The sequence below is a fragment of the Giraffa tippelskirchi genome, chromosome 8 (genome assembly GCF_054371585.1).
Source record: "Giraffa tippelskirchi isolate mGirTip1 chromosome 8, T2T-mGirTip1v1.2.pri, whole genome shotgun sequence".
NCBI lineage: Eukaryota > Metazoa > Chordata > Mammalia > Artiodactyla > Giraffidae > Giraffa > Giraffa tippelskirchi.
The window spans coordinates 56,940,149-56,965,691 of NC_137282.1; the positions used below are offsets into that span (position 1 = coordinate 56,940,149).

General features: G+C 44.2%; 1 protein-coding gene and 1 long non-coding RNA gene across 7 annotated transcripts in view; both read right to left on the minus strand.

The window, feature by feature from the left end:
- Positions 1–25,543, minus strand: part of ADCY2 (adenylate cyclase 2) — a 436,561-nt gene that overhangs the window by 40,840 nt on the left and 370,178 nt on the right. For all 6 annotated transcript variants that reach the window (XR_014062213.1, XM_081520577.1, XM_081520578.1 and 3 more), the window contains 3 exons: positions 23,963–24,082; positions 16,982–17,151; positions 361–445 (listed from right to left, as the gene is read on the minus strand). Coding sequence is in view for 5 of the 6 variants with exons in the window: in XM_081520577.1 (XP_081376703.1) it covers positions 361–445; positions 16,982–17,151; positions 23,963–24,082 (375 nt within the window). In the remaining variant the exon portion in view is untranslated. The remainder of the gene's footprint in view (positions 1–360; positions 446–16,981; positions 17,152–23,962; positions 24,083–25,543) is intronic.
- On the minus strand, positions 8,455–12,254 carry LOC145517635 (uncharacterized). Its single transcript, XR_014062219.1, has 2 exons — positions 12,170–12,254; positions 8,455–11,957 (listed from the first exon to the last, which is right to left on the minus strand). It is a non-coding gene; the product is annotated as an uncharacterized LOC145517635 (long non-coding RNA).

A 25,543-nucleotide genomic window follows, 5' to 3' on the forward strand; every position in this document is an offset into this window, starting at 1 on the left:
AGCCATACCTTCTGAAATGCAGATGAAAACCCCAGGCAAGGGACATTTTTCCCAATTAATGTCAGCTATTGAGGGAATACTTTTGTAGGCTCACAAAACCTGCATATTTATTTTGAGACTTCAGGGAAAATTTCACATTTCTACCATTCACAAAGTCTGCCTCTTAGGGAAGCAATAGAGACCTTTTCCTAATGTCTACATCCAAGCACACATACCTTGTGCTACCTGCTTTTCTGTTGTGATAAGATGCTGCTGCTGATGCTTCAACATCTGTTTGCATGAAAGCAACAGCATTGTGCAGGAGCAAAGTATTATTAATACAGCACTTTAGAGAAGTTATAGAAGAAACAAGCTTCTTACCTGTCTGCCCAGAACAAGCAGTGTGATGAAAAATATAAAGAGAGATACTGAGCCCATGGTCTTTAGGTCTTTCCAAATGCCTGGTCTATTAAGAAACAAACAGACGAGAACAATACGAGAAACAACATACACACAGGACTTAGAATTCATGCATCAACAAATTTCAGAATCTCTAAAGCCTGTCTACATTCTATACCAATCAACCAAACACACACACACACACACACACACACACATTTTAAATATATTTGCAAACCCAGATTGCATCAAGAGAAAACAAAATAATCCTTATTTTGAGAGCTCAGTAAAAGAAAAAATCTTCCAAATGAATATAGATTTCTTACTTTATACCAAGCTCTAGCAAATATAAAAGAATAACAGAATATTTGTAATATTTTCTTTTTATTTCTGGGATCAATATGGATAGTCTGATTATATGATTTTTATTTTTTTAGTAATTATTTGCAGAAAGAGACAGTATACTAGGAATGAATAATCATAGGAGATACAAAAATGAAGTAGGGAACTTAATTTCTATAAGCCACTCAAGTCAGACAGACAGCTTTCTGGCAGGTGTTGATTCTTATTCCTCCTTCCATGGGGTTTTGTTATCACAAAGGTATAACACAGATGGACATCCCTGGCCCACTGCCCCATAAAATTCTTACCGTGATGGGTGGAGCACTCCATCCTTACCACAGTCTTGTAGGCAATGACCACAAATACATCCTACTTGGCATGTATGATAGTCCATTTTTTTGTGTCAACATAAAGGTTCTGTTTTCTGGGAGAACCCTGACAAGTTCAGCAAACAAGGAGAAATCTACTTGATTCCCCAGGGGAATCTTGCAGAAGCTGATGAATGATTGTTTCCCACAGTAAATGAGACTTGAAAAAGAAAAGCTGATCATGTATGGACATCATGTCACATAAGCAACATAATCTAGTGTAAATATCAGGTCATCAGTTTCTGCTTGTGAGTTGAACTGCCAGTGAGATTTTCCTCTTTCTCCAAAGAAGATCCAAGGGCTGATGATATAAGAGAAAGTGATAAAGTACCCAAGAGTGCAGGTGGGCTTTGAAGTAAGTAACCCAGGATGGAATCATGGCTCCCCTGCTCTAGCGAGCTTGGCACCTGGGATAAACTCCTCCAAACTTCACCTTCCTCATCAGCCAAAGTGGCTACTGACGCCTGTCGTATAGGGTGTCTTGGTCAGTAAGTCAAATACTGATGTACCTGGCACAGAGCCAGATACACAGGAAGCACTTTATAAATGGCACTCATGATTTTTCATATTAACTACACAGTGATAAAGAAGGGAATGGATCGAGGAAGCTAGAGAACAAGATAAGAGAATGCAGGCTGGTAAATTTCATTAGCAGAATGACAGGCGGATTCTGGTAGAAATGAGGAGACAGAATCTCCAGTCCCAGTGGCTGACGGGTGTAGGACCTCAGAGAACTCTCCAGAAAGGCTAGGCTTGTACTCAGGTGTCTTTCCTCCTCCTGAGCCCAACTGTGGCTGGAAAAAAAAATTGAGCTCAACAGCCATAAGGAGGTCACCAGTTTCTCTCTGGGATGAAGTGGGCTGAGAAATGTCACTTTCCTGTCTCACTAGGACAGATTTTAAGAAATGAAGATCCAAAGGGCTTCCCTGGTGGCTCAGACGGTCAAGAAATGAAGATCCTTTTTGAGCCCGTGGTATCTGTGTCTAAAAGCACAGTTGAAATGACTGTGAAGAGCGGATGTTTATAAACAATGCAGACTTCAGTGACTTTTAAATTCACACCCCTCCCCCTGCCATATTGGCTATATGGACAGGATTTTTTATTTATTTTAGTTGCTCAGTCGTGTCTGACTCTTTGCAACCCCATGGACTGTAGCCGACCAGGCTCCTCTGTCCATGGAGTTGTCCAGGCCAGAATACTGGAGTGGGTTGCCACTGCCTTCTCCAGGGGATCCTCCCGACCCAGGGACTGAACCCGGGTCTCCTGCATTGCAGGTGGATGCTTTACCGTGAGCCACCAAGGGAAGCATACTGACAGGATACTGACTAGTTAATAAAAGTGGTATAGGGAATTCCCTGGTGGTCTGGAGGTTAGGACTCTGGTACTTTCACTGCCAGGGCTTGGTTTGATCCCTGGCAGGGGAAATAAGATCCCACGAGCCTCACAACTAGGTCAAAAAAAAAAAAAAAGTAGTACAACACAGCCAACAATGCCCGAGAAGCTAGCGTGGGCCGTTTTTAATTTTCATGCTGTTTCATGGACACTACTACTTACAATTCTAGGCGTCTGAGAAAACTGCTATGACACCTCCACCACCGTTTCACCTATCACCCTGTAAACCTAAACTGAGAGTAAAATGTTAACTCTGACGTCAGGATCTTACAGTAGCTTCATCAATGCAACCAATCAGAACTCAGGTCCCCAGGGAATCCCCAGATAAGGGAACAGATGCCCCATCTATACAAAGCCATCTCTGAACCTTTTCACTGATGGAGAGGAGGTAAGACCCTCTTTATGCAGTTCAGGGCAGGTTGGATTTTCATATAATCACACAGAAAATACATGCACGCAACCTAGAGGGAAAAATCCTTTACTGGGACTCCTTACACTAACGCGTGTAAACATTGGTTTAGGGGTAGAAATGACCTTCTCTACATATCTCCCAGATTCTGAGCCTTAGTGAGCAATTGTGCCAGGTGGGAATGTGGACTTGGAGAAAACCACACAAGGAAAGATTCACTGCTGGCCCAGGCAGTGGATTGGAAAGTGCAGAACTCAGTGGACCTCTGAAATAATTGCGTGCAACATAGCCTATGAGACAGACTTGGGCACCGATACACAGATGCCTCATTGCTTTCTGATGTTCTTGGTTGACTAGAAAGAACTGCTGTCTTGGATTTCATTTAGATTTCTCAAAACTTTCTTTGATTCATCCAGCCCCAAAGAACTGTCGACTCCGATCAGAGCCCATCTCTCCCATGTGGGCCATTCACAGGCCAGGGCTGTTGGGCTCCTGAAGCTTGAAGGATGAATTTTTCCATCTACAGGTCCATTCCTGGGTTCCTTGCTCTTACTGTACGCAGGGGAGGCTGGGAGGAAGAGAAGTGATAGCGTGCAGGGGACATTGGCACAGACAGAATAAGATTCCGGGATGTCTTTTGGCAACGTCTAGTCAACTGGGCTGGTCATGTCTGTTTCTTGTGGCTGCTGAAACCGTGCCACATGTTGGATGGCTTAAAACAGCAGAAATGTGTCACCTCATAGTTCTGGAGTCTAGACATTCAAAATCAGGGTGCTGGCAGGGGTGCCCTCCCTCTGAAACCTGCAGAGAAATCCATCCTTGTCTGTCCTGGCTTCAGGGCTTGGTAGGGCACTGTTTCACTCCAATGACCAGTAGTTGGGACTCCTGGGCCCTAGAGCACAGGCTTAGTGGTTGTGGTGCGTGGGCTTAGTTGCTCCACGGCTGTGGGATCTTTCCAGATCAGGGCTTGCACCCATGTCCACTGCACTGCAAGGTGGATTCTTAACCATCGGCTCTCCCTGGCCATCTTCTTATAAGGATACCAGTCATGTTGGATTAGGGTCACCCTACTCTCCCTGATGGCTCAGTGGTAAAGAATCTGCCTGTAATGCAGGGGTCGCAGGAGACCTGGGTTCAATCCTGGGGTCGGGAAGATCCCCTGGAGAAGGAACGGAAGCCCACTCCAGGATTCTTGCCTGGGAGATCCCATGGACGGAGGAGGCTGGTGGGCTACAGTCCACGGGGTTGCAAAGACTCAGACGTGACTGGGCAGGAGCAGCAGCACACCAGTAGGACTGCATCTTAACTAAGTACATGTGCAATGACCCTGTTCCCAAAGGTCACCTTCTCAGCTACTGGGGTTGGGACCTCAACACACCTTTATTTAGGTGACACAGTTCACGCGTTAACAACTGTATTGGCCATTTATATAAAACTGACAGTCACTGGGGTATGAGGTCTCTCTCTCCTTTAAGTTTTCGGGGTGAAATCCACTTTGGACTTGACCATGTTAGGGTCATGTTGCCACTCTGTTATGAAGTGTGGAAGACAGAGCTGATACAACTGAGAAAGTTTCTGACTCTAGGATTCTTCACTTGACAGTGCTAACCAAAATATGACCAGAGAGCTTATTTTTCAGTCTGAAAAACTGGGCTCTGGAGACACAGACACCCAAATGTGCCTGTAGCCACACACTAATTACATCCAGCCCTCACCCTGAGGCTGTTAATGGAGCCATCATTCTGGCCCTCAGGCTTCCAGAGGCCAAGAAAACAAAGAAACCTAACAAGTTGGGTGAGGGTTATGGAACTGCTTGGTGAACAGTCTCTAACCTAAAGGCAAACAGCTCCATGAGACAAAAATGACATTTTCACTGCTCTCAGGGGAGAATGCAGTCCAGGCATGTATACACACACATAATCATATTTCAAAACATTGACTTTTCTATACATAAGCCTCTTATTAAGAAGAGTACCTCAAGAAACCAAGTTTCTGTGGTATTGGAAACAATACGCAAATGGAGGTAAAAATAAGATCTTCCCAGGCCACTCACTGGGATCAAAAGTAGTCTGACCTCTGGGACCCTGGTTCCTGAAGCCCATGTTTCATAAAGAAAAGTCCCACAAAGAGACGATGGCTCCTGCCCCCTTCCTCCCACGTGAGACCCTCGTGTTGAACGGCTGATGATCAGTTTACGTCTGGCTGTAGCTGTGTGATACCAGTACGTTAGCAACCGCCTGGCTTCGCCGACCAGACACCTCTGAAGCCTCAGGCATCTTCACTGTGTGCTGTGCTTAGTCGCTCAGTCCTGTCCGACTCTTCAATATTCACTCATGTCCACTTCAGAGGAGTCTGGTGGGCTACAGCCTAGGGGGTCACAGAGTCAGACAGGACTGAGCGACTAAACTTCACCAGCTGAGTCAGGGCTGGGAGTGACCTGTGTAGACACTTTGTCTTATGACATATTTCCCTGCGACCCTTTGGGCTGTAGGCCACCAGAGTCTTCTGCCTGTGGGACTTTTCAGGTAAGAATACTGGAGTGCATTGCCATTTTCTTCTCCAGGGGATCTTCCCGACCCAGGGATCGAACCCGTATCTCCTGTGTCTCTTGGATTGCAGGTAGATTCTTGACCCACTGAGCCATCATTGTGAAGTGATGCAAAAAGTGCAAGTTTTGGCCAACTGGATGCTACTGCAAGGATGAATCTGCTGAGCCTTGCTGAGCACAGGACCGGGACCTCAATTACAATGTCAGAAGATGATGCTGTCCAGATAAAGCAAAAACACACCAGAAAGGAAATGCTGGGGTTAAAATGCAGAAGGCAAAATAAAGACCACCAAGTGCCCTCTCAGGAAATCTCCTTCCAAGTCTGGCTGGAGAAGGAGGCGGAGTTGCTGAGACGCCTGTGTTGGTACCACTTTTCTGACGCTCCCTTCTGGTTTTCCAGTTGAGTGACACATAGCATCCTGCTGATATCTGCTCTCAGAACACTCTTCCCCTCTGGTCACCAGCACAGTGGCTGGGTCCTGGCCAGGTGATGCTGGCTGGTGATGAAGCGTGAAGATGACAGCTCAGCTAGGCTTCCTGTACTCTGCTTCTCAGACTCAGCAGCCATCAAAGCACACCTATTTCCCGACGGCTGATCTGTTTGTTTCCAATGACTGCCAGGCCTGTGGTCAGATAGGAGAGTTCTAAAACAGCTCAGTCATTTAAAAAGATAAACCATTCCTCTCCAATGGTTGGAAATGCATCATATGGGCTTCCCTGGTGGCTCAGGGATAAAGAATACACCTGCCAGTGACTGCCAACACAGGAGACATGGGTTTGATCCCTGGGTCGGGAAGATCCTGTGGAGAAGGAAATGGCAACCCACTTCAATATTCTTGGCTGGAAAATTCCATGGACAGAGGAGTCTGGTGGGTTACAGTCCAGGGGATCACAGAGTCAGACATGACTGAGCGACTAAACTTCACCAGCTGAGTCAGGGTTGGGAGTGACCTGTGTAGACACTTAGTCTTTTAACATATTTCAGTTACTTTCATTCTAGTTTCATTGAAATATAACTGACTGTGTAAGTTTGAGGTGTACAATGTGTTTTGATACACTTACATATTGGAAAATGATTATCACCATAGCATTAGCTATCACCCTCATCATATCAGCTCAGTTCAGATCAGTTCAGTCACTTAGTCAAGTTCGACTCTTTGTGACCACATGGGCTGCAGCACACCAGGCTTCCCTGTCCATCACCCACTCCCGGAGCTTACTCAAACTCATGTCCACCAAGTCGGTGATGCCATCCAACCATCTCATCCTCTGTTGTCCCCTTCTCCTCCTACTTTCAATCCTTCCCAGCATCAGGGTCTTTTCTAATGAGTCAGTTCTTCGCACCAGGTGGCCAAAATATTGATGCTTCAGCATTAGCATCAGTCCTTCCAACAAATATTCATGACTGATTTCCTTTAGGATTGACTGGTTGGATCTCCGTGCTGTCCAAGAGACTCTCAAGAGTTTTCTCCAACACCACAGTTCAAAAGCATCAATTGTTGAGTGCTCATCTTTCTTTATAGTCCAACTCTCACATCCATACATGACTAGTGGAAAAACCATAGCTTTGACTAGACGGACCTTTGTCAGCAAAGCAATGTCTCTGCTTTTTAATATGCTGTCTAGGTTGGTCATCGCTTTTCTTCCAAGGAGCAAGCATCTTTTAATTTCATAGCTGCAATCACCATCTGCAGTGATTTTGGAGCCCAAGAAAATAAAGTTTCTCATTGTTTCCCCATCTATTTGCCATGAAGTGATGGGACTGGATGCCATGATCTTCGTTTCTTGAATGGTGAGTTTTAAGCCAGCTTTTTCACTCTCCTCTTTCACTTTCATCAAGAGGCTCTTTAGTTCTTCTTCACTGCTGCCATAAGGGTGGTGCCATTTGCATATCTGAGGTTATTGATATTTTTCCCGGAAATCTTGATTCCAGCTTGAGGTTCATCCAACCCAGCATTTCACAGGATGTACTCTGCATACAAGTTAAATAAGCAGGGTGACTATATATATCCTTGATGATTCCCTTCCCAATTTGGAACTAGTCCATTGTTCCATGTCTGGTTCTAACTGTTGCTTCTTGACTTACATACAGATTTCTCAGGAGACAGGTAAGGTGGTCTGGTATCCCATCTCTTTAAGAATTTTCCACAGTTTGTTGTGATCTACACAGTAAAATGCTTTAGAATAGTCATAAAGCAGAAGTAGATGTTTTTCTGGAATTCTCTTGCTTTTTCGATGATCCAACAGATGTTGGCAATTTGATCTCTAGTTCCTTTGTCTTTTCTAAATCCATCTGGAACATCTGGTTCATGTACTGTTGAGGCCTAGCTTGGAGAATTTGAGCATTACTTTGCTAGTGTGTGAGGTGAGTGCAATTGTGCTGTAGTTTGAGCATTCTTTGGCATTGCCTTTCTTTGGGATTGGAATGAAAACTGACCTTTTTCAGTCCTGTGGCCACTGCTGCTGAGTTTTCCAAATTTCCTGGCATATTTAGTGCAGCACTTTCACAGCAAATCTTTTAGGATTTGAAATAGATCAACTGGAATTCCATTGCCTCCACTAGTTTTGTTTGTAGTGATGCTTCCTCAAGCCCACTTGACTTTGCACTCCAGGATGTCTGGCTCTAGGTGAGTGATCACACCATCATGGTTATCTTGGTCATTTAGATCTTTTTTGCATAATTCTTCTGTGTATTCTTGCCATCTCTTCTTAGTATCTTCTGCTTCTGTTAGATCCATATGGTTTCTGTCCTTTATTGTGCCCATTTTTGCATGAAATGTTCCCTTGGTATCTCTAATTTTCTTGAAGAGATCTCTAGTCTTTCCCATTCTATTATTTTGCTCTATTTCTTTACATTGATCACTTAGGAAGGCTTCTTATCTCTCTTTGCTATTCTTTGGAACTCTGCATTCAGATGGGTATATCTTTCCTTTTCTCCTTTGCCTTTAGTTTCTCTTCTTTTTTCAGCTATTTGTAAGTCTTTCTCACAATTGTTAAGTCCAATTGTGCTTTTTGCATTTCTTTTTCTTCGGGATGGTCTTGATCATGGCCTCCTGTACAATGTCACAAACCTCTGTCCATAGTTCTTCAGGCACTCTGTCTATCAGATCTAATCCCTTGAATCCCTTGAATCACGTCCACTGTGTAATTGTAAGGGATTTGATTTAGGTCATCACCTCAAGTGATTACCATCTCCTTTTTGTGGTGAGAACATTGAAAATCTATTCTTTTAGCAACTTTCAAGTATGCCATACAGTATTATTATCTGTAGTCACCACACTGTACCTTAGATCTTCAGAATATATTCATCTTATAACTGGAAGCTTGTGACTTTTGATCAATATCTCTCCACTTTCTCCAACTCCAAGCTCCTGGTAACCACCATTCTACTCTGTGTTTCTGTGAGTTCAGCTTTCTTAGACTTCACATACAGCTGAGAGTATACAGTATTTGTCTCTCTGTCCAGCTTATTTCACTAAGCATGATGCCCTCAGGGTCCATCTATGTTATTGTAAAATGCAGGATTTCCTTTTGTCTCATGGCTGAGAAAATATCCCATTATTTCCTTTTCTCCACATCCTTGCCAACACCTTTTATCTGTTGTCTTTTTGATGACAGCCATTCTAAGGAGTGCGAGGTAATATTTTATTGTGATCTTGATATGCATTTCCCTGAGCATTTTTTTTACAGACTGTTGTCCATTTGTATGTCTTCTTTGGAAAATGTCTATTCAACTCCTCTGCCTACTTTCAAATTGATTTTTTACACTGAATTCTATGAGTTCTTTATGTATTTTGGATATTAATTCATTATCAGGTATATTATTGGCAAGTAGCTTCTCCCATTCCATAGGTTCCTTTTTCATTTCATTGACAGTTTCTTTTGCTAATCAGAAGCTTTTTAGGTGGATGTAGTTTCACTCACTTATTTTAGCTTTTGTTGTTTGTATTTTGGTGTCATATCCAAACAAATCATTGTCAAGACCAATTTCAAGGAAATTTTCCCCCTTATGCTTTCTTTGAGGAATTTTAAGTTTTCAGATCTTATATATTTATAAGTATCTTTTCCATTTCAAACTAATGTTTCTTAGTGGCATATAATACGGGTCCACCCTCATTCTTCTGCACGTGGCATTCAATTTTCCAATGCCATTTATTAAAGAGACTATCTTTTCTTATTGAGTACTATTGACTCCCTTGTCAAATATTAGTTTATTGCATCTGCAAGGGGTTACTTATGGACTTTGTATTCTGTTCCATTGGTCTGTGTCTATTTTCATGTCAGTACCATACAGTTTTAATTACTGTAGCTTTGTAGTAGCAAGAATCCATTAGAAGAAATGGAGTAGCCCTCATAGTCAACAAAAGAGTCCGAAAGCAGTACTTGGGTGCAGTCTCAAAAATGACAGAATGATCTCTATTCGTCTCCAAGGCAAACCATTCAATATCACAGTAATCCAAGTCTATGACCCAACCACTAATGCCAAAGAAGCTGAAGCTGAATGGTTCTATGAGGACCTACAAGACCTTCTAGAACTAACACCCAAAAACGATGTCTTTTTCATCATAGGGGACTGGAATGCAAAAGGAGGAAATCAAGAGATACATGGAATAACAGGCAAGTTTGGCCTTGGAGTATAAAATGAAGCAGGGCAAAGTCTAACAGAGTTCTGCCAAGAGAACCCACTGGTCATAGCAAACACCCTCTTCCAACAACACAAGAGATGACTCTACATGTGGACATCACCAGATGGTCAATACTGAAATCAGATTGATTATATTCTTTGCAGCCAAAGGTGGAGAAGTTCTATACAGTCAGCAAAAACAAGACCAGGAGCTGACTGTGGCTCAGATCATGAGCTCTTTATTGCCAAATTCAAATTCAGAGTTAAATTGAAGAAGGTGGTCTCTCCCAGGCCCTCAGATTTGGGCCAGCTTTCTGTATATGCCCGAGAGCTGTTGGTCCAAGCTCCCTCTTCATGCTGCCATTAGGAGGGAATATGCACAGGGAACTGGCCACAGGGTGGGGGTGTGTTTGAAGCATGTGGCTCAGTGGGGGTCCCCGTAGGCCAGCTGGGGGGAATCTGTGGGTGACATGCTCCCAGTGGCTTGTGGGTAGGCTTCTTGACCCAGGCGGTGATGTAGTTAGTAGGATCTGCATTCCTTTAAAGCCCTCTGAGAGTCCTATCTGCCTCTCTCCCAGCTTGGTAGCATCCTACATAGCTGGGAAGCCAGGTGCTCACAGAAGACGTCACAGACTGAGAACTTCTCTCTTGGACTGAAGCTGTGCCATCTCGGTGGAGGGGTGGTATGGACAGAGCCAGACTGTTTCTCTTATCCACTTCTTACGTCCAAATTCACATTTTTTGCTCCAGTGTGGTGCTAGAACTCCTCCTCTGAAAACATGGACTTCCACAAAGGCTCTCTCATCCATGGGTCACTGGCTAAGAGTGTTTCCAGGGGCTCCATGTCCAAGAGTGGCTGGAGCCGGATGACATGTCACTGCAGTGTCCGCAGCCAGGATCAAGGTCTGAATGCCTCCTGCCAAACATGTGGATGGGTGAGATTATTCCTGGATCCAGTCTGGCATTGGATCCCACAGCTCTGACCAAGGCACTTTTGTCCACAGAGATTACAAACAAATTATTGTTGGGGACAAACATGAGGGATGTCTCATTCTGCCGTGATGCTGATGTCACTCCTCCCCCATCTTTTTGGATCTCCACAGTTCTTCAAGTTCTGTCCAATATTACAGTGAACTCCGGACCACTTAACCAGCTCCCAGTCAACAGGTTCACTCAGTTCCTAGGCAGGTTGTAGGAACTTAACTTAGAGGTCTCCTTTTGGTCTTCTGGTGAGACATACTTTTCTAATAGAGAGATTTTGTAAGCTCTTAGCAGAGAATACATTTCACTCATCTCCATGTGCTTGGGCTCCAGCACCAGGCCTGGAAAACACAGTGTGGTCAATGAAACTGTGCTGTAAAAAGGAATGAGTGGACAAATAGTTGTGTCGGTTTGAAACCTAAGGGGTTTCATTTCTAGACACTATTCCTTCCCCTGGTTGGACACAGATGCACTGGAATCCTACAGTCTTCCAGAGGTGGCCTGGTGTCATCCAAGGACAAAGAGCTCAAAGCCTCATGCTTTTTCTGAGTGTTATTCACAAATGCCAAGCAAAACATCCTGGGATTGCAAAGCACGAACCTAATATGGGTTAGGCTCACGCTGAGAAAGAGCCCTGAAGGCAACTGCAGGTTAAGAGAGATGATAAGAGTGGGGCTCGAGAGGTAGTGCTGGCCTTTTGCTATGGAGATAAGATGTAGTCTGATTAATGCAGTCATCTTTTCATCCTGCGGAGAAGAGTGGTTTTAAGTGGGAAGTGATGGATGCATCAGTGTGATACCATGGGGGCTGTGCACTGGGCTTCTGTCTCCTCCACTGGAGGGCTGATGATAAGAAGGATGTATCCTGCCTAGTCTGAGAGTCCAGGCTCTCTGAAACCTCCTTCCTCCTGTCATTCTAAAATCAAACAAAACAAAAAACGGGCTACAAATTGAGTGTCTTCCTGCAAGTGGGTCCAAATCACAGGGCATTTTTTTTTTAGGTTAGATAGCAAAGGAGCTCATTAATGGTTGCTTTTTATAGGATAAAAGAAAGCTTGGTAGAATTTGAGTAGCCCTAGGACAACTTTTTTTGTTTGTTGCTGTTGTTAAATTAGTCAGATCACTGACCTCCTTACTTTACTTCCCGGCTCTGCTACCAGCGGTGTCGGCCACAGAGACACAAACTCGTGTTCCATAGTTTCTGGAGATGGCACTGGGGGTGGGGGTGGAGAGGGGAATTAGGGAGGGGGAGAGACACTGAGATATTAAATTTGAAAGTAATCTTTTCAATATTAACTTGGATATATTTTGGGTTTGAATACAAAGGTGGCATACTGTTTTCATTTTAAAAGAGGAGGCTTCCAAGAGAGATGTCAGATGTTTGGAATACATCCGGATCATCACCCTCAGAGGTAGGTGTGCAGTTTTTCTTTCTCCTGAGCGCAATGAATGCTGCGGTCCTTCCTCTAGGTTTTCACTGAGCTCATCATCAGTTGATCCCTAGTTGGGATACTGTCAAAACATTATGATATGCCAAATTCTAGCCACTGGATTTTCCATGAGAGACACAGAAAAAACAGAGAATGCAGAACCATATTGAAGGTGCTTGACTCATGACTCCATTGCTATGGAGCATTTCCATCGTCCTCTTTGGTATGGAGCTGTTGCTAAGGTCAGCAAGTTAAATGACACGACAATCCAGAGTTTCTCCCTGGAGGAAGAAATGGCAACCCACTCCAGTATTCTCGCCTGGAAAATCCCATAGACAGAGGATCCTGGTGGGCTACAGTCTATGGAGTTGCACACAACTGAGTGACTAAGCATGCATCAGAACCTCTGAATGATGCTGGGTACTAGATGTAACAGTGCTCAGTTGTACACATTATTTATATGCTGCCTCAAAGTATTTTATTTTATTAGGCTCAGGGTCCACACAGAGCTGGTTAACGGGCTGGACTCTAGGTTAATCCTCTGTTCAGGATCTCAATTCCCCACATTTCTTTAGAAGAGAAGGCATATTTCTAGCATTCAGGTGAGTTAACATAATGGCTGGATTCACGTGAAATATTAACATTCATCCCCTGGTATTTTTCAGCTCTGTAAGAATAAAAACGCACAGGAAAAATCTGACAATGTCTTGTACAGCCTGTAATAAGCCTTTGTCAGCAGAAGGAAAAGTGTCTTCAGGAAAAAACAGCTTCCAGCAATATCAGTATAGCCTCTGTGATGGTGCTGGCTGAGGGGTCTGGAAGACGGTGTCATGGACTGGAATCAGAATCACTGATTGATTGATTTAGCAATGCATCTTGTACCCCAGACAACACGGAGGACTGTAGTAAATGTCAAAGGATCCGGACACGGATTTTTCCGGACCTCCTAAATATCAGACACTTTCGAGCTTCCTTCACCACGAGATGACTGATCACAGTCATGTGATGGCAAGTGAGGTACTGGGACCCTGCTGGCCTCCAATCGAATGGATCTTTCATGGCACACTCTGTCAAGTTGACTGTTTTTTTGTCCTGTAAAGTTGGTTTTCTGCACTCATGAATCAGTATGAATATCTTTGATCATTTTCTGAATTATTCATGGGTCTGGTGGCTTTCTACTGCACACTTCTCCTGTTTTCTTGGCTGACCCTGCTGGTGAAAATACCCCTGGTGGCTTGTCCACGATCAATGTTAAATTTGGCTCAAAAAAGGCCCCTGAAACATGGTGAACTCGTATAGAGGACAACAGCCCAGGCCGAAGTGTGTATTCAGAAGATGGCCCAGTATTCCCTTATCACCAGAGATGCCAAAGCCGAGCAGGACTGTGGGTTGCCTATTACTTGTTTGTAGGGGACAGACTCCAGCCTCCATGACCTTCCATGAGTTCCAAAGGGCAGATTCGAACAGTTGTTAATCAGGGAAGGGAGAGGATGTGGAGACAAGGGAGGAGACCACCCGAGTCCAGATTAAAGGAGTGCAGGCCCTGCCTGCACCTTGACCCTTATTAGCAACCCTGCCCCTGAACCACTGCTACAAAACTCCTCATCATTCCTACTGGGTTGGGATGCACAGTTTTGAAGCATAAGCCCACTGTGTCCCCCTCTGTCTGGCAAAGCAATAAAGCCATTTTCTACTTCACCCAAAACTCTGAGATTCGATTCAGCAATGGTGGACAGAGGCCAAGTTTTCAGCATCCATAGTGACCAGAATCAGGCCAGTAAAGGGATGGGACCAAGCATGTGACTTCAATGGCCCAGACCAGCTGGGTCAGGAAAGGAGGGGCTGTTGGGCCCTGGTTTAAGCCAGCTCCCTCCCTGAAGGGCTTGGGATGAAAGGACACTCATTCTTGAAGAACCATATCAGACCAGCTTTTTTTAAGTTCTTAATTTCATATTTGATAGAGGTATTTCACCATCAACAAACCAGATGAAGGATGAGGAGACCTTGCTCAGCTCTTTGATGGGGAAGGTCCTGACTCTCACCAAAGGGAAAGAAAACATTGGCCTCGATGGGTTTTGGCTCATGAGACGCGAGGTGAGATCAACACACAGAGCCGATGGAGAGATCAGGGGGCTCCAAGCTGCCACTCCCGAACTGGCAAGTCGCTCAGTTGTGTTCAACTCTCTGCGACCCCACAGACTGCAGCCCACCACGCTCCTCTGTCCATGGGATTCTCCAGGCAAGAATACTGGAGTGGGGTGCCATTCCCTTCTCCACGGGATCTCCCCAACCCAGGGACTGAACCCAGGTCTCCCGCATTGCAGGTGGATTCTTTACCATCTGAGTCTGGTTTCTCGCTTGGGGTTTGTTTTAAACTGTTATTAGAGAACATCTGTTAATTTTGAGGTATGATGTTATTATGTCAGTAATATTCATCTTCTAGGGCTTCGCTGGTGGCTCAGTGGTAAAGAATCCGCCTGCAATGCAGGAGACTTGAGGTCAGAAGGAAAGGCAGGTGCCTGAAGCTTGTCAGGTCAGTCCTCCCAGCTGTCAGGTGATTATAAAGACAGAACCAAGAAAGCACACACTACAGACCTTGTATGAAACAAAGGGCTCTGAGAATAAAACTTTTCTTCAACCAAATAACTACTTTCCTGCTACCAGGCTTCTCATCAGAGGTGGTGTGTCTCCCTCAGGTCCCCAAAGCAATCCCCACCCCCCATCAGAAATTTGCTAATCTAATTTCTTCTTTTGCTTCGACTTTAAATTTAATAAAGGGAAATTCAGTTGCGTTCTCAGCCATGCGTCAGAATGAGTGATGCTACATTTATTTAGAGATTCGATACAGGCTCTCCATGCAGTAGAGAAATATTAAAGCATGTTCAGTTGGTAATTTTGAGAATGTATCGGAAAATTAATTTCTGATTTCATTCTCATCTTGGCTAAGGAATCATAAAATTTCCTTAACGTGATTATGTATTTTTACAACTCCACTACCCGCCACTTGACTACAGATTATTAGGGTTTCATGGCGTGGAGGATGACAAAAATTAAGTTAGGTGGAGAGAACGCGGTGTAGCTGTGTTTCTAAAACCTCCCCTTTTGACCGGAAACCTTTACACAGGGAGGAGCCCGTGTTGTTGCCATCAGGCCTCCCCTGGCGAAGCAGCCATGCACTGTCAACACGAACCATCTTCTGGGAGCAGAGAAATCTCTGCAAATATTTAAGGCATTTATTTTATGTTAAAAGAAATATAGAAATATTATGGGAGATTATGCAAAGTGCTCACAGGAAAAACCTGAAGTCTGAAATAAACTTAACAGTTGATACAAAATGTGTTTTTGCTGTCAAGATGTGAGTTGGAGAATATCATGATTAAAACTCTTTTTTTTTTCAAGCAATGAATAAATATTTATGATAGGTTTGCAGAAGCAATTTGATAACAGGAGACATTTTATAAATCCAAAGGAGTGGACTTGGGACGATCCTTCTTGAAGCATCCAGTCCTAAGGTTGGCAGAGTAAACATAACCATATCCTTGGGGGCCTTCCCTGATGTCTCAATGGTAAAGAACTTGCCTGCCAAAGCAGGAAATGTGGGTTCGATTCCTGGGTGAAGAAGACCCCCTGGAGAAGGAAATGGCAACCCACCCAGTATTCTTGCCTGGGAAATCCCATGGACAGAGGAGCCCGGTGGGCTACATTCCATGGGGTCACAGAGTCAGACAATGACTTAGCGACTAAACAGCAATTAACAACAATCCTTTCTTGGAACTTGCCACAGTTGATAGTATTCCCTCCACACCGGGATGTTTTAGGAAATCCTCAACAAGAAATTTTGCATTATACCTTGTGAATAGAATCATTTATTTTCCCAGTACTTTTGTGTATATGGATTCAGTTGTTTTGACCTGGGGGCTGTACTCTCTTGCAGGGCACATTCTTCAATGTCTGGAGGCCTTTTCAGTTCTCGTGACTTGGGGTGGGGGATTGTGTCTGGCATCTAGCAGGCAGAGGCCAGTTGTTTTTGTTTAGTAGCTAAATCGTGTCCAACTCCTTGCAACCCCATGGACTGTGGCCTGCCAGGCTCCTCTGTCCATGGAATTTCCTAGGCAAGAATACTGGAGTGGGTTGCCATTTCATTCTCCAGTAGAAGCCAACGGTGTTGCTGAATAACCTTCAATGCATAGGATGACCCCTCCAAAAATTATTCGGTCCAAAATATCAATAATACTGATGGAAAAAAAGATTATTCTTATTAATATAGTACAGATTATAACACAAATGGTCTCTCTAAACCTTTCATATCTACTGATCATCTACAATCATGCCTAGATCATACCTACGTAATCTATGATACAAACACAGCATCCTCCAGAATCACCACTTCAAAGAAACTCTCACATAAAGATTCCCAACAACAATGCCATTCATTTACTCCACACACTCTCCTGTTACTGACATCCCATGAAAGGACTAAACTAAAGAGAAGGGAGAGGAAGAGGGTTACCTCTCGAATAGGACCTGGCTGTAGTCATCCAGGAGGTGAGCGTGAGTGTGGAGGAAGATGGTGTTGTAGCCCACCAAGGCTGCCATCATGATCAGCATCTTCAGCTCATAATTCACACGCAGGAAAACTGAACAGGAGATCAGCCCCAGGATGCAGCTGTATATAAAGTACTGGAACAGGGAAATACATCAGGCAAATACTGAGGATCTATTCTGAGCAATGCTGGAATGAGAATTAAAATTGGGGACCACTACCAAGCTCACTGGGTCAACTCCCAATCTGATTGTGAAAGCAGATGCCTTTGTCTGCTCTTTGACCCAGTGGTAAATGACTAAACACACTGGATTTAGAAAAGAATTACTCACAGCATGGCTTGCTCACCCAGTGTAGTCTGTTTAATAAAAATAATCGTGCATGTGGCCAAATACTTCATTAAAGGGATACAAATCATTACAAGCAGTTCTGTTAAAGGTATAACAAAGCCCAGGGACTTCATTAAAAAGGCAGTGTGTGTCAGAGGGATTATCTAGAATAAAAAGGACTTGAGAAGCTAAAAGTTTTGAAGTACATATATGATAGATAAGCAACAAGTACCTACTGTATAGCACAGGGTACTCTACACAATATTCTGTGACAACCTGCATGAGAAAACAACCTAAAAAAGAATGAACATAGTATATGTACAACTGAATCACTGTGCAGTATACCTGAAACACAACATTGAAAACCAACTGTACTCAAAAAATTAAAATGTTAAAGGAAACCCAACATTCTAAGGAGTTTATAGGCTTCACCAGATTGCTCAGGAATCTTTATCCGAGATGAAGAATTACAACAAAGATGATTGAGAACAAATTAAAGCACCATATAAAGTAAAACAAAGCTTCCCAGGTGGCTCAGTGTGTAAAGAATCTGCCTGCAATTCAGGAGACATGGGTTCGATCCTCGAGTTAGGAAGATTCCCTGGAGAAGGGGATGGCAACCAACTCCAGTATTCTTGCCTGGAGAAACCCATGGACAGAAGAGCCTGGTGGGCTACAGTCCATGGGGGTCGCAAAGAGTCTGACATGACTGAAGCAATTGAGCACACACACAGAGAGTGAAAAACAAACACAATTTAACATATGTTGAAAATCAATTGCCTGTAGGTATGAGGGTTTACTTCTGAGCTCTCACTTCTATTCCATTGGTCTGTATGCTTTTCCTTACACTAGTTTCTCATTGTCTTGCACACTGTAGTTTGATAGCAAAATTTGAACTCGAAAAACAAAAAACTAAAAGCTTTGAGCCTTGTCCAGGGGATCTTTCCTGGGGCTCAGATGGTAAAGAATCCACCTGCAATGTGGGAGACGTGGGTTCAAATCCCTGGGTTGGGAAGATTCCCTGAAGGAGGGCATGGCAACCCACTCCAGTATTCTTGTCTGCAGAATCCCCCTGGACAGAGGGGTGGGCTACAGTCTATGGGGGTCACAGAGAGTTGGATACAACTGAGCAATTAAGCACACACAAAAGCTTTGATCCCGGTGAGTTGCGAGTACCCTGGAAGTGGACTGGCACCCGAAGAAATTGAAGACCCCAGTGTGAGGAAGAGGCTGGGCATGGCCTATCTTTTGTGGTTCACGGGAGGTAGCTAGCAGGCCCGCCCTGTGTGAGCACTCTTCCGTTAACCACAATGGACATCATTAAGACAGCACAGCCCTGGATTCAATCATGTTCCAACCAGTCATCAGCTGAGTCACTTCAGGCCAGTGACCTGACTTGCCTGTGTCAGTGTCCTCATCTGAAAAATGAGGGTAATAATGTCCTTCTTCTAGGTCACTGAGGAGAGCTCGCAAAGATCGGAACCCACTGCCCTGCAGGCCAGGGGGTGCCCGCCAAGTGGAAACAGTTTCTGTTCTCACAAAGCCTTTGTTTGCTGGATCAAGAGGCTTTAAGAAGGGTGAGCCACCATCTCAGCATCACTGCAGCAGCAGCAGCTCTCAGTAAAGTCAAATCATTTCAATAAAACAGATCCGACTGATGTTTGATAAATCCTGCCTTTAAGAAACAGCCCAGGGTGTAAGCTTCTCCATTTTAATTTCATTATAAGGGATACACCATGTATAAACTGCTTATTTTTGTCATTCTCATTCTTTTATTTCCCCAGCCAAGGTCATTTACAGTCAGCCCTGGGTGAGAGTTGGTCTGTAAAGAAGGCTGAGCACCAAAGAATTGATGCTTTTGAACTGTGGTGCTGGAGAAGATTCTTGAGAGTCCCTTGGACAGCAAGGAGATCCAACCAGTCCACCCTAAAGGAAATCAGTCCTGAATATTTATTGGAAGGACTGATGTTGAACTGAAGCTCCGATACTTTGGCCACCTGATTCGAGGAGCTGACTTACAGGAAAAGACCCTGGTGCTAGGAAAGACTGAAGGCAGGAGGAGAAGGGGGCAGCAGAGGATGAGATGGTTGGATGGCACCACTAACTCAATGGACATGAGCTTGAGCAAACTCCAGGAGGTAGTAAAGGACAGAGGAGCCTGGCGTGTTGCAGTCCATGGGGTCGCAAGGAGTTGGACACAACTTAGCAACGGAACAACAACAACAACTGGGAAAGGCCACTGATACTAGTGCCTCAGTCCTGTTCTTGGGAAGAAAGCAAAGTGGGAAAGACAGGCTGCAGGGTTCCCACCAGTGTTCTCCCTTCTCAGTGAAAGGCACCCACGCAGATCTCTACCCGTGAGGACTGAGACCTGGTATCTCAGCCTCAGAAGGAAGACCAGCAATTAATTCCCTATGGACCCACAACAATCCGGTCAGTCCTTGGGAAAGAAAGCACCCCTCGGGTGGGGGCCATGGCAGGTGGCAGCAGGCTTGGGGATGCTGAAGGTCTGTAAGCACAGTTTCTTTGGCTACAATGACTTCATGGCAGTTCTCCACGGTTCTGACCACTGACTCCCCCCCGAATGACAGAGAACAGGAAGAGGAAAGGAGCCGAGGAAACATGTCTTGATGGGCCAGTTGAGCTGATGGAGAGGAATCATGGAATCCAGAGTCTGGGAGAAAGAAGGGCTTCCATGGTAGCTTAGCTGGTGAAGAATCCACCTGCAATGCAGGAGATCTCTGTTTGAGTCCTAGGTCGAGAAGATCTGCTGGGGAAGGGATAGGCTACCTGCTCCAGTATTCCTGGGCTTCCCTGGTGGCTCAGCTGGTAAAGAATCTGCCTGCAATGTGGGAGACCTGGGTTCAATCCCTGGGTTGGGACGATCCCCTGGAGAAGGGAAAGGCTACCCACTCCCAGGATGCTGGCCTGGAGAATTCCATGGATTATATAGTCCAAGGGTTTGCAAAGAGTCAGACACAACTGAGCAACTTTCACTTTGGGTACTTTTCACTTTTGGGACAGAGAGGACGGGAACCACCGACTCAGTCTCCCTAAAGCAGAGGGTGAGGTGGCCTGGGCTTTGAAATTAGCCTGATTTATAGGACACTTTGCCATATTACCTTGTTGTTCAGTTGCTAAGTCATGTCTGACTCTTTGTGACCCCATGGACTGCAGCATACCAGGCTTCTCTGCCCTTCACTGTCTCCTGGAGTTTTCTCAAACTCATGTTCATTGAGTCAGTGATGCCATCCAACCATCTCATCCTCTGTCATCCCCTTCTCCTTCTGCTGTCAATCTTTCCCAGAGTCATGGTCTTTTCCAAGGTTTTTTCCCTTTTCCACCAGGGTCTTTTATTACCTTAGTGACTTAAATTAGTTAATTATGTACATACTTAATGAGTAAGTATTGTCCTCACAGGGCAGGTGTGAGGCTCAGTGACACATGGGCATCAGTACTGGGACCCCCTCTGAAAGCAGCTCAGGGAGCCGTCCAACTGGCTGAGGGTCCTCAGGGGGCCTGCTTGCCTGTGGGCATGTGCCCAGCAACCTGACCAGGCAGGTGTCTTTCTGGTGAATCAGATAAAACATGGGCTTGTACTTTGTATGTGGTTTTTTTTGTTAGTTCATTTTGGGGCTCATCCACTATTAGATTTTGCAAAAGTATCTGTCCTTACCAAGAGTTTGAGAATCCTTGCTCCTTAGTCAGTAGTCACGGTTGTCTTACAAAACTGTTCCATAAAAGCCATGAAATCAGCTGGCACCTGGCAAAGTTCCCGCTCAGGGTCTCACCCTTCCACTCACAAAGGAGCTCAATGGCACAAATAATTAAAGGCGTGCCTGTCCCCTGAGTAGGTGACTCAAGGTAAGGAGGATGACAATGCCTGCTTTAATAATTCCTGCAAAGACTGAAGAATATAATGCAAGCAAGCAGCACGGAGCAGCGCCTGGTCCATGTGAAGCCATATACACTGTGTTTTGATTGTTATAAAATGGGGCTGCTTGTAAGATTTGATTTTAAAAAGGATTTTGCTGCTAAAATTATGCTGAAAACAATGACTAGAATTCAGGTTTTGATAGATCAGCCTAAGTGAATGACAAGCGGAATTTGCTGTTGTTCAGTCGGTCAGACAAGCCCAACTCTTTGTGACCCCATGGACTACAGCACGCTGGGCTCCCCTGTCCTTCACCATCTCCTGCAGTTCATTCAAACACATGTCCATTGAGGTGATGATGCCATCCAACCATCTCATTGTATGTGGCCCCCTTCTCCTGCCCTCAATCTTTCCCAGCATCAAGGTCTTATTGCATCAGGTGGCCAAAGTATTGGAGTTTCAGCTTCAGCATCAGTCCTTCCAATGACTATTCAGAGCTGATTTCCTTTAGGATTCACTGGTTTGATCTCCTTGCAGTCTAAGGGACTCAAGAGTCTTCTCCAACACCACAGTTCAAGAGCATCAATTCTTTGATGCTCAGCCTTCATTATGGTCCAACTCTTACATCCATACATGACGACTGGAAAAAACACAGCTTTGACTAGACTGTCCTTTGTCAGCCTAGTGATGTCTCTACTTTTTAACACACTGTCTAGTATTGTCATAGCTTTTCTTCCAAGCAGCAAGTGCCTTATGAATGAGGCATGGGGATGGCTCTGAGGCACATCTTCCCTCCAGGGGTTGAGGGACCAGGTGTGCTAATGACATCCATGCAAGGAGAAGAAGCCAGATCACAGAGGCAGTTTAAATCTTTCTCTAAAGAAGGGGGCTCCAAACTGCCCATGGTGGAGTCACAGCTAGTAAACCCTTGTCATGAACCGCGTCCCTCACGTAACTGAAATAGAAAAGATGCTGTCCAATCCTTACCGGGTTCACAGGACTGCTGAAAATGAAGGCCAGGACCCCAAGGAAAAGTGATGAAGCTTATGTTGCCCTCTCTTCCTGAGCCTGTGGGGAACCTGTTATGGACTTTGGACAGCTGGCCTCTGAAACAGTCATGGCTTAAAGAGTACCAGATGCCCCTACTCTCTGTACACAGACCTTTGAAACCCAGAAAACTGAAATGATGAGATGGGGAAAAGGATCAACGCCTAATATCAAGGGGATGAATCTACAAAAGCAAACTGAAGAAAGGAGACTTCATTGCTATAGTTGATAGAGTTTAAGAAACTGGTAGGAAAAATTTAAAAATATACATCTTAAATGACCAATTTCCAATGAGTCTGGAATAGTTCATCTAGCACTCTTGAAACTATGGAGACAATCTAAATGTATGTTACTTTTAGATGATTATTCACAAAATCAAAAGAAGAGTATCAAAATCATATTTTTGCCCACAAAATTCATAGAAGAAGGAAGTTATTAAGCAGTAAATGATTTAGTTCCTTTCACTTAAAAAGACTAATGTGTTAGCAAGTTTTGAAATTTCAATCTAAACCCTTCTGGACCTTGGTTAAAATGGGTCATTAGTAAGGATTATTTGAAGATATAATCACTGGATGACATTTGCAGCCAAAAAGAAGAAGAAATATGAGCTTCGGACCCAGTCATAACAGAGTCAGGAAGCTAATTCATGGAGCAATTAGTAAAATCTGTAAGCAACACGCCCAGAAATTCAGTGACATACGACTGAAAGCTACATGCTGGGGTGCATGCTATAAAATGTCATGTCAAGATAAACTGGTGTAGTCGCTATTGAGAACAGCATGGAGAGTCTTCAGAAAACTAAAAATACCACATGGCCCAGCAATCCCACTCCTGGGCATACATCCAAACAAAACGATAATTCCCAAGGATACAGGCACTATTTATAGTGGCCAAGACAAGGAAACAATTTAATGCCCATCCATAGATGACTGGATAAAGATGTGGAATACTACTCAGTCATGAAAATGATGAAATAATGCCATTTGCAGCTACATGGATGGACCTGGAGATGATCATACTAAGTGAAGTCAGTCAGACAGAGAAAAACAAATATCATATGCTATCACTTATATGTGGAATCTAAAATATGACACAAATGAACTTATCTACAAAACAGAAATAGACTCACAGACATAGAATACAGACTTATGGTTGCCAAGGTGGGAAAGGGTTACATTGGGAGTTTGGGGTTAGCAGATACAAACTAGTATATGCATAGAATGGATAAACAACAAAGTCCTATTGTATAGCATGGGGGATTATATTCCACATCTGGTAATAAACCACAATGGAAAAGAATATATATGTAATAAACCACAATGGAAAATAATATATATATATATATATGTAAAACTGAATCACTTTGCTGAACACCAGAAACTAACACAACATTGTAAATCAAATATAAGTCAGTAAAAAGATAAACATGTAGCATTAAGAGGATAAAGGCACAAAGTCATCTGTGAGAGCCTCAAAATGCCATGGAAAGTTTGTCTATGTGGTCGTATCAGTATCTGCTGGCTGGGAGTTTTCTATCAAAGGCTGGCAATTTTTACCCCGTCAGGACATACTCAGGTATGGAATCTAAACAAGGAGAATAAAGTCTACAGTGGAAGAGGAAGTGGAAGGCACGCCATTCAATCGGTAACATCACACAGGAAAACAATAAAAACATAAGAACCAGAGAGATGTGCTTACCGGCAGGAAAAACAAATTTTGCGCACGCAGAATCGCTGCCTGGTTACTTGCGGCAGAAAGACTTGTGTTGGACGTGTTGGCAGTTGGAAGAATTGTTTCCTCTGAGTCACTCAGGAAAAACTGCAAAGAAAATGTTGCTGCAATGAGCCAGTGCAAAGGAGAGTAAAGGGTTAGCAGGGTGAGGCTCAGCTTACTAACGACACGTTTCGTGGGCTCAGTGAGCAGGGTTGTGGGGACCGTTCAGCCTCTACTTCCAGTGCCAATGCCTTCATCTTCTCTTTGAGGCTTTGGAAATCTCTATCGAATAAGTAAGGAACCCTTGCTGTGCTCCACACCACACAGTGAATTCCAGAACTCCTGGACTGATGTTAAGGGAAACAGAAGCACCTCTGTTAACCAGGAACTTTAAAATGAACCAAGCACAGGGAAGAGATCTTGGTTAGAATTATGTTGGAGGCTGTCATCGCCACCCGCACGCAGTCAACTCTCCATCACGAGACGGGAGTCTTCATCCTGTGTTTTTGCAGTGTCTTCATTATCTTCACCAAATGCATCAGTGGAGTCTTCTGAATTTTGTATCTTAAGAAAATAAATTAATTTTATGGGAAAAATGCAATAGCTGACACCAACATTTGCCTCTACTATTTGTGAGTGCTTGGCAGCTCAGGATCACCAGGGGTAAAACTGGAGAGGAAGGATGCGCTCCGGACTATTGGAAAGGGGGCCCTAATTTAAAAAAGAAGTTATTCTGAGAACATAAATATGATTAGCTCTTACAGGGGCTTCCCCACTGGCTCAGCACCAAAGAATCTGCCTGCAAAGCCAGAGACGCGGGTCTGATCCCAGGGTCGGGAAGATCCCCAGGAGAAGGAAATGGCAACCCACTCCAGCATTCTTGCCTGGGAAATCCCATGGACAGAGGAGCCTGGGGGGCTACAGTCCACGGGGTCACAAAGGATTGGACACGACTTATGACTAAACAGCAATAGTGGGCACCAATATCAGCGCCTGGAAGGTGAGGGCCAGTCAGTTAGCAAGGTGGGAAAACTCATTCTCCTTCTCTCTGTCTCTCTCTTTCCTGAGAAGCTGCAACACAGACTGTTTAGGATCAGTCACGTCTGTCCTGTGACTGCAGGTCAGATAACCGTTCAGTGAAGATAAAGCAGAGACTCACAGGCCAGGTTCCCTTATGGAAGATATCCGTCTCCTCCATGAAACTAGGCTAGGTTTCTGCACAGGGCTCCCCGTCCATACTCAGGGCCTAAAGAGTCAAACCTCCCTGCCCAGTTTCCGCTGCTGCTTTTGTTTGTCCCTTTGATGGCGGGCTTCTTGTCAAAGACCTCCAGCAATTTACTTAGGTAAATAAGAAGGCATTTATTTAATATATTTTTGAGGACATTTCCTCTCAGATTCCAAGAATGGTTCTAGATACAGTGTTTCTACCCATTATATATTTTGATCAAATGCTGCAAAATACTGATTTAAAAGTCAAATAAATGTAGATTTATTTATTTATGAATTGTCGTTGTGCAGTTGCTAAGTCGTGTCTGACTCTTTGCGACCCCACAGACTGCAGCATGC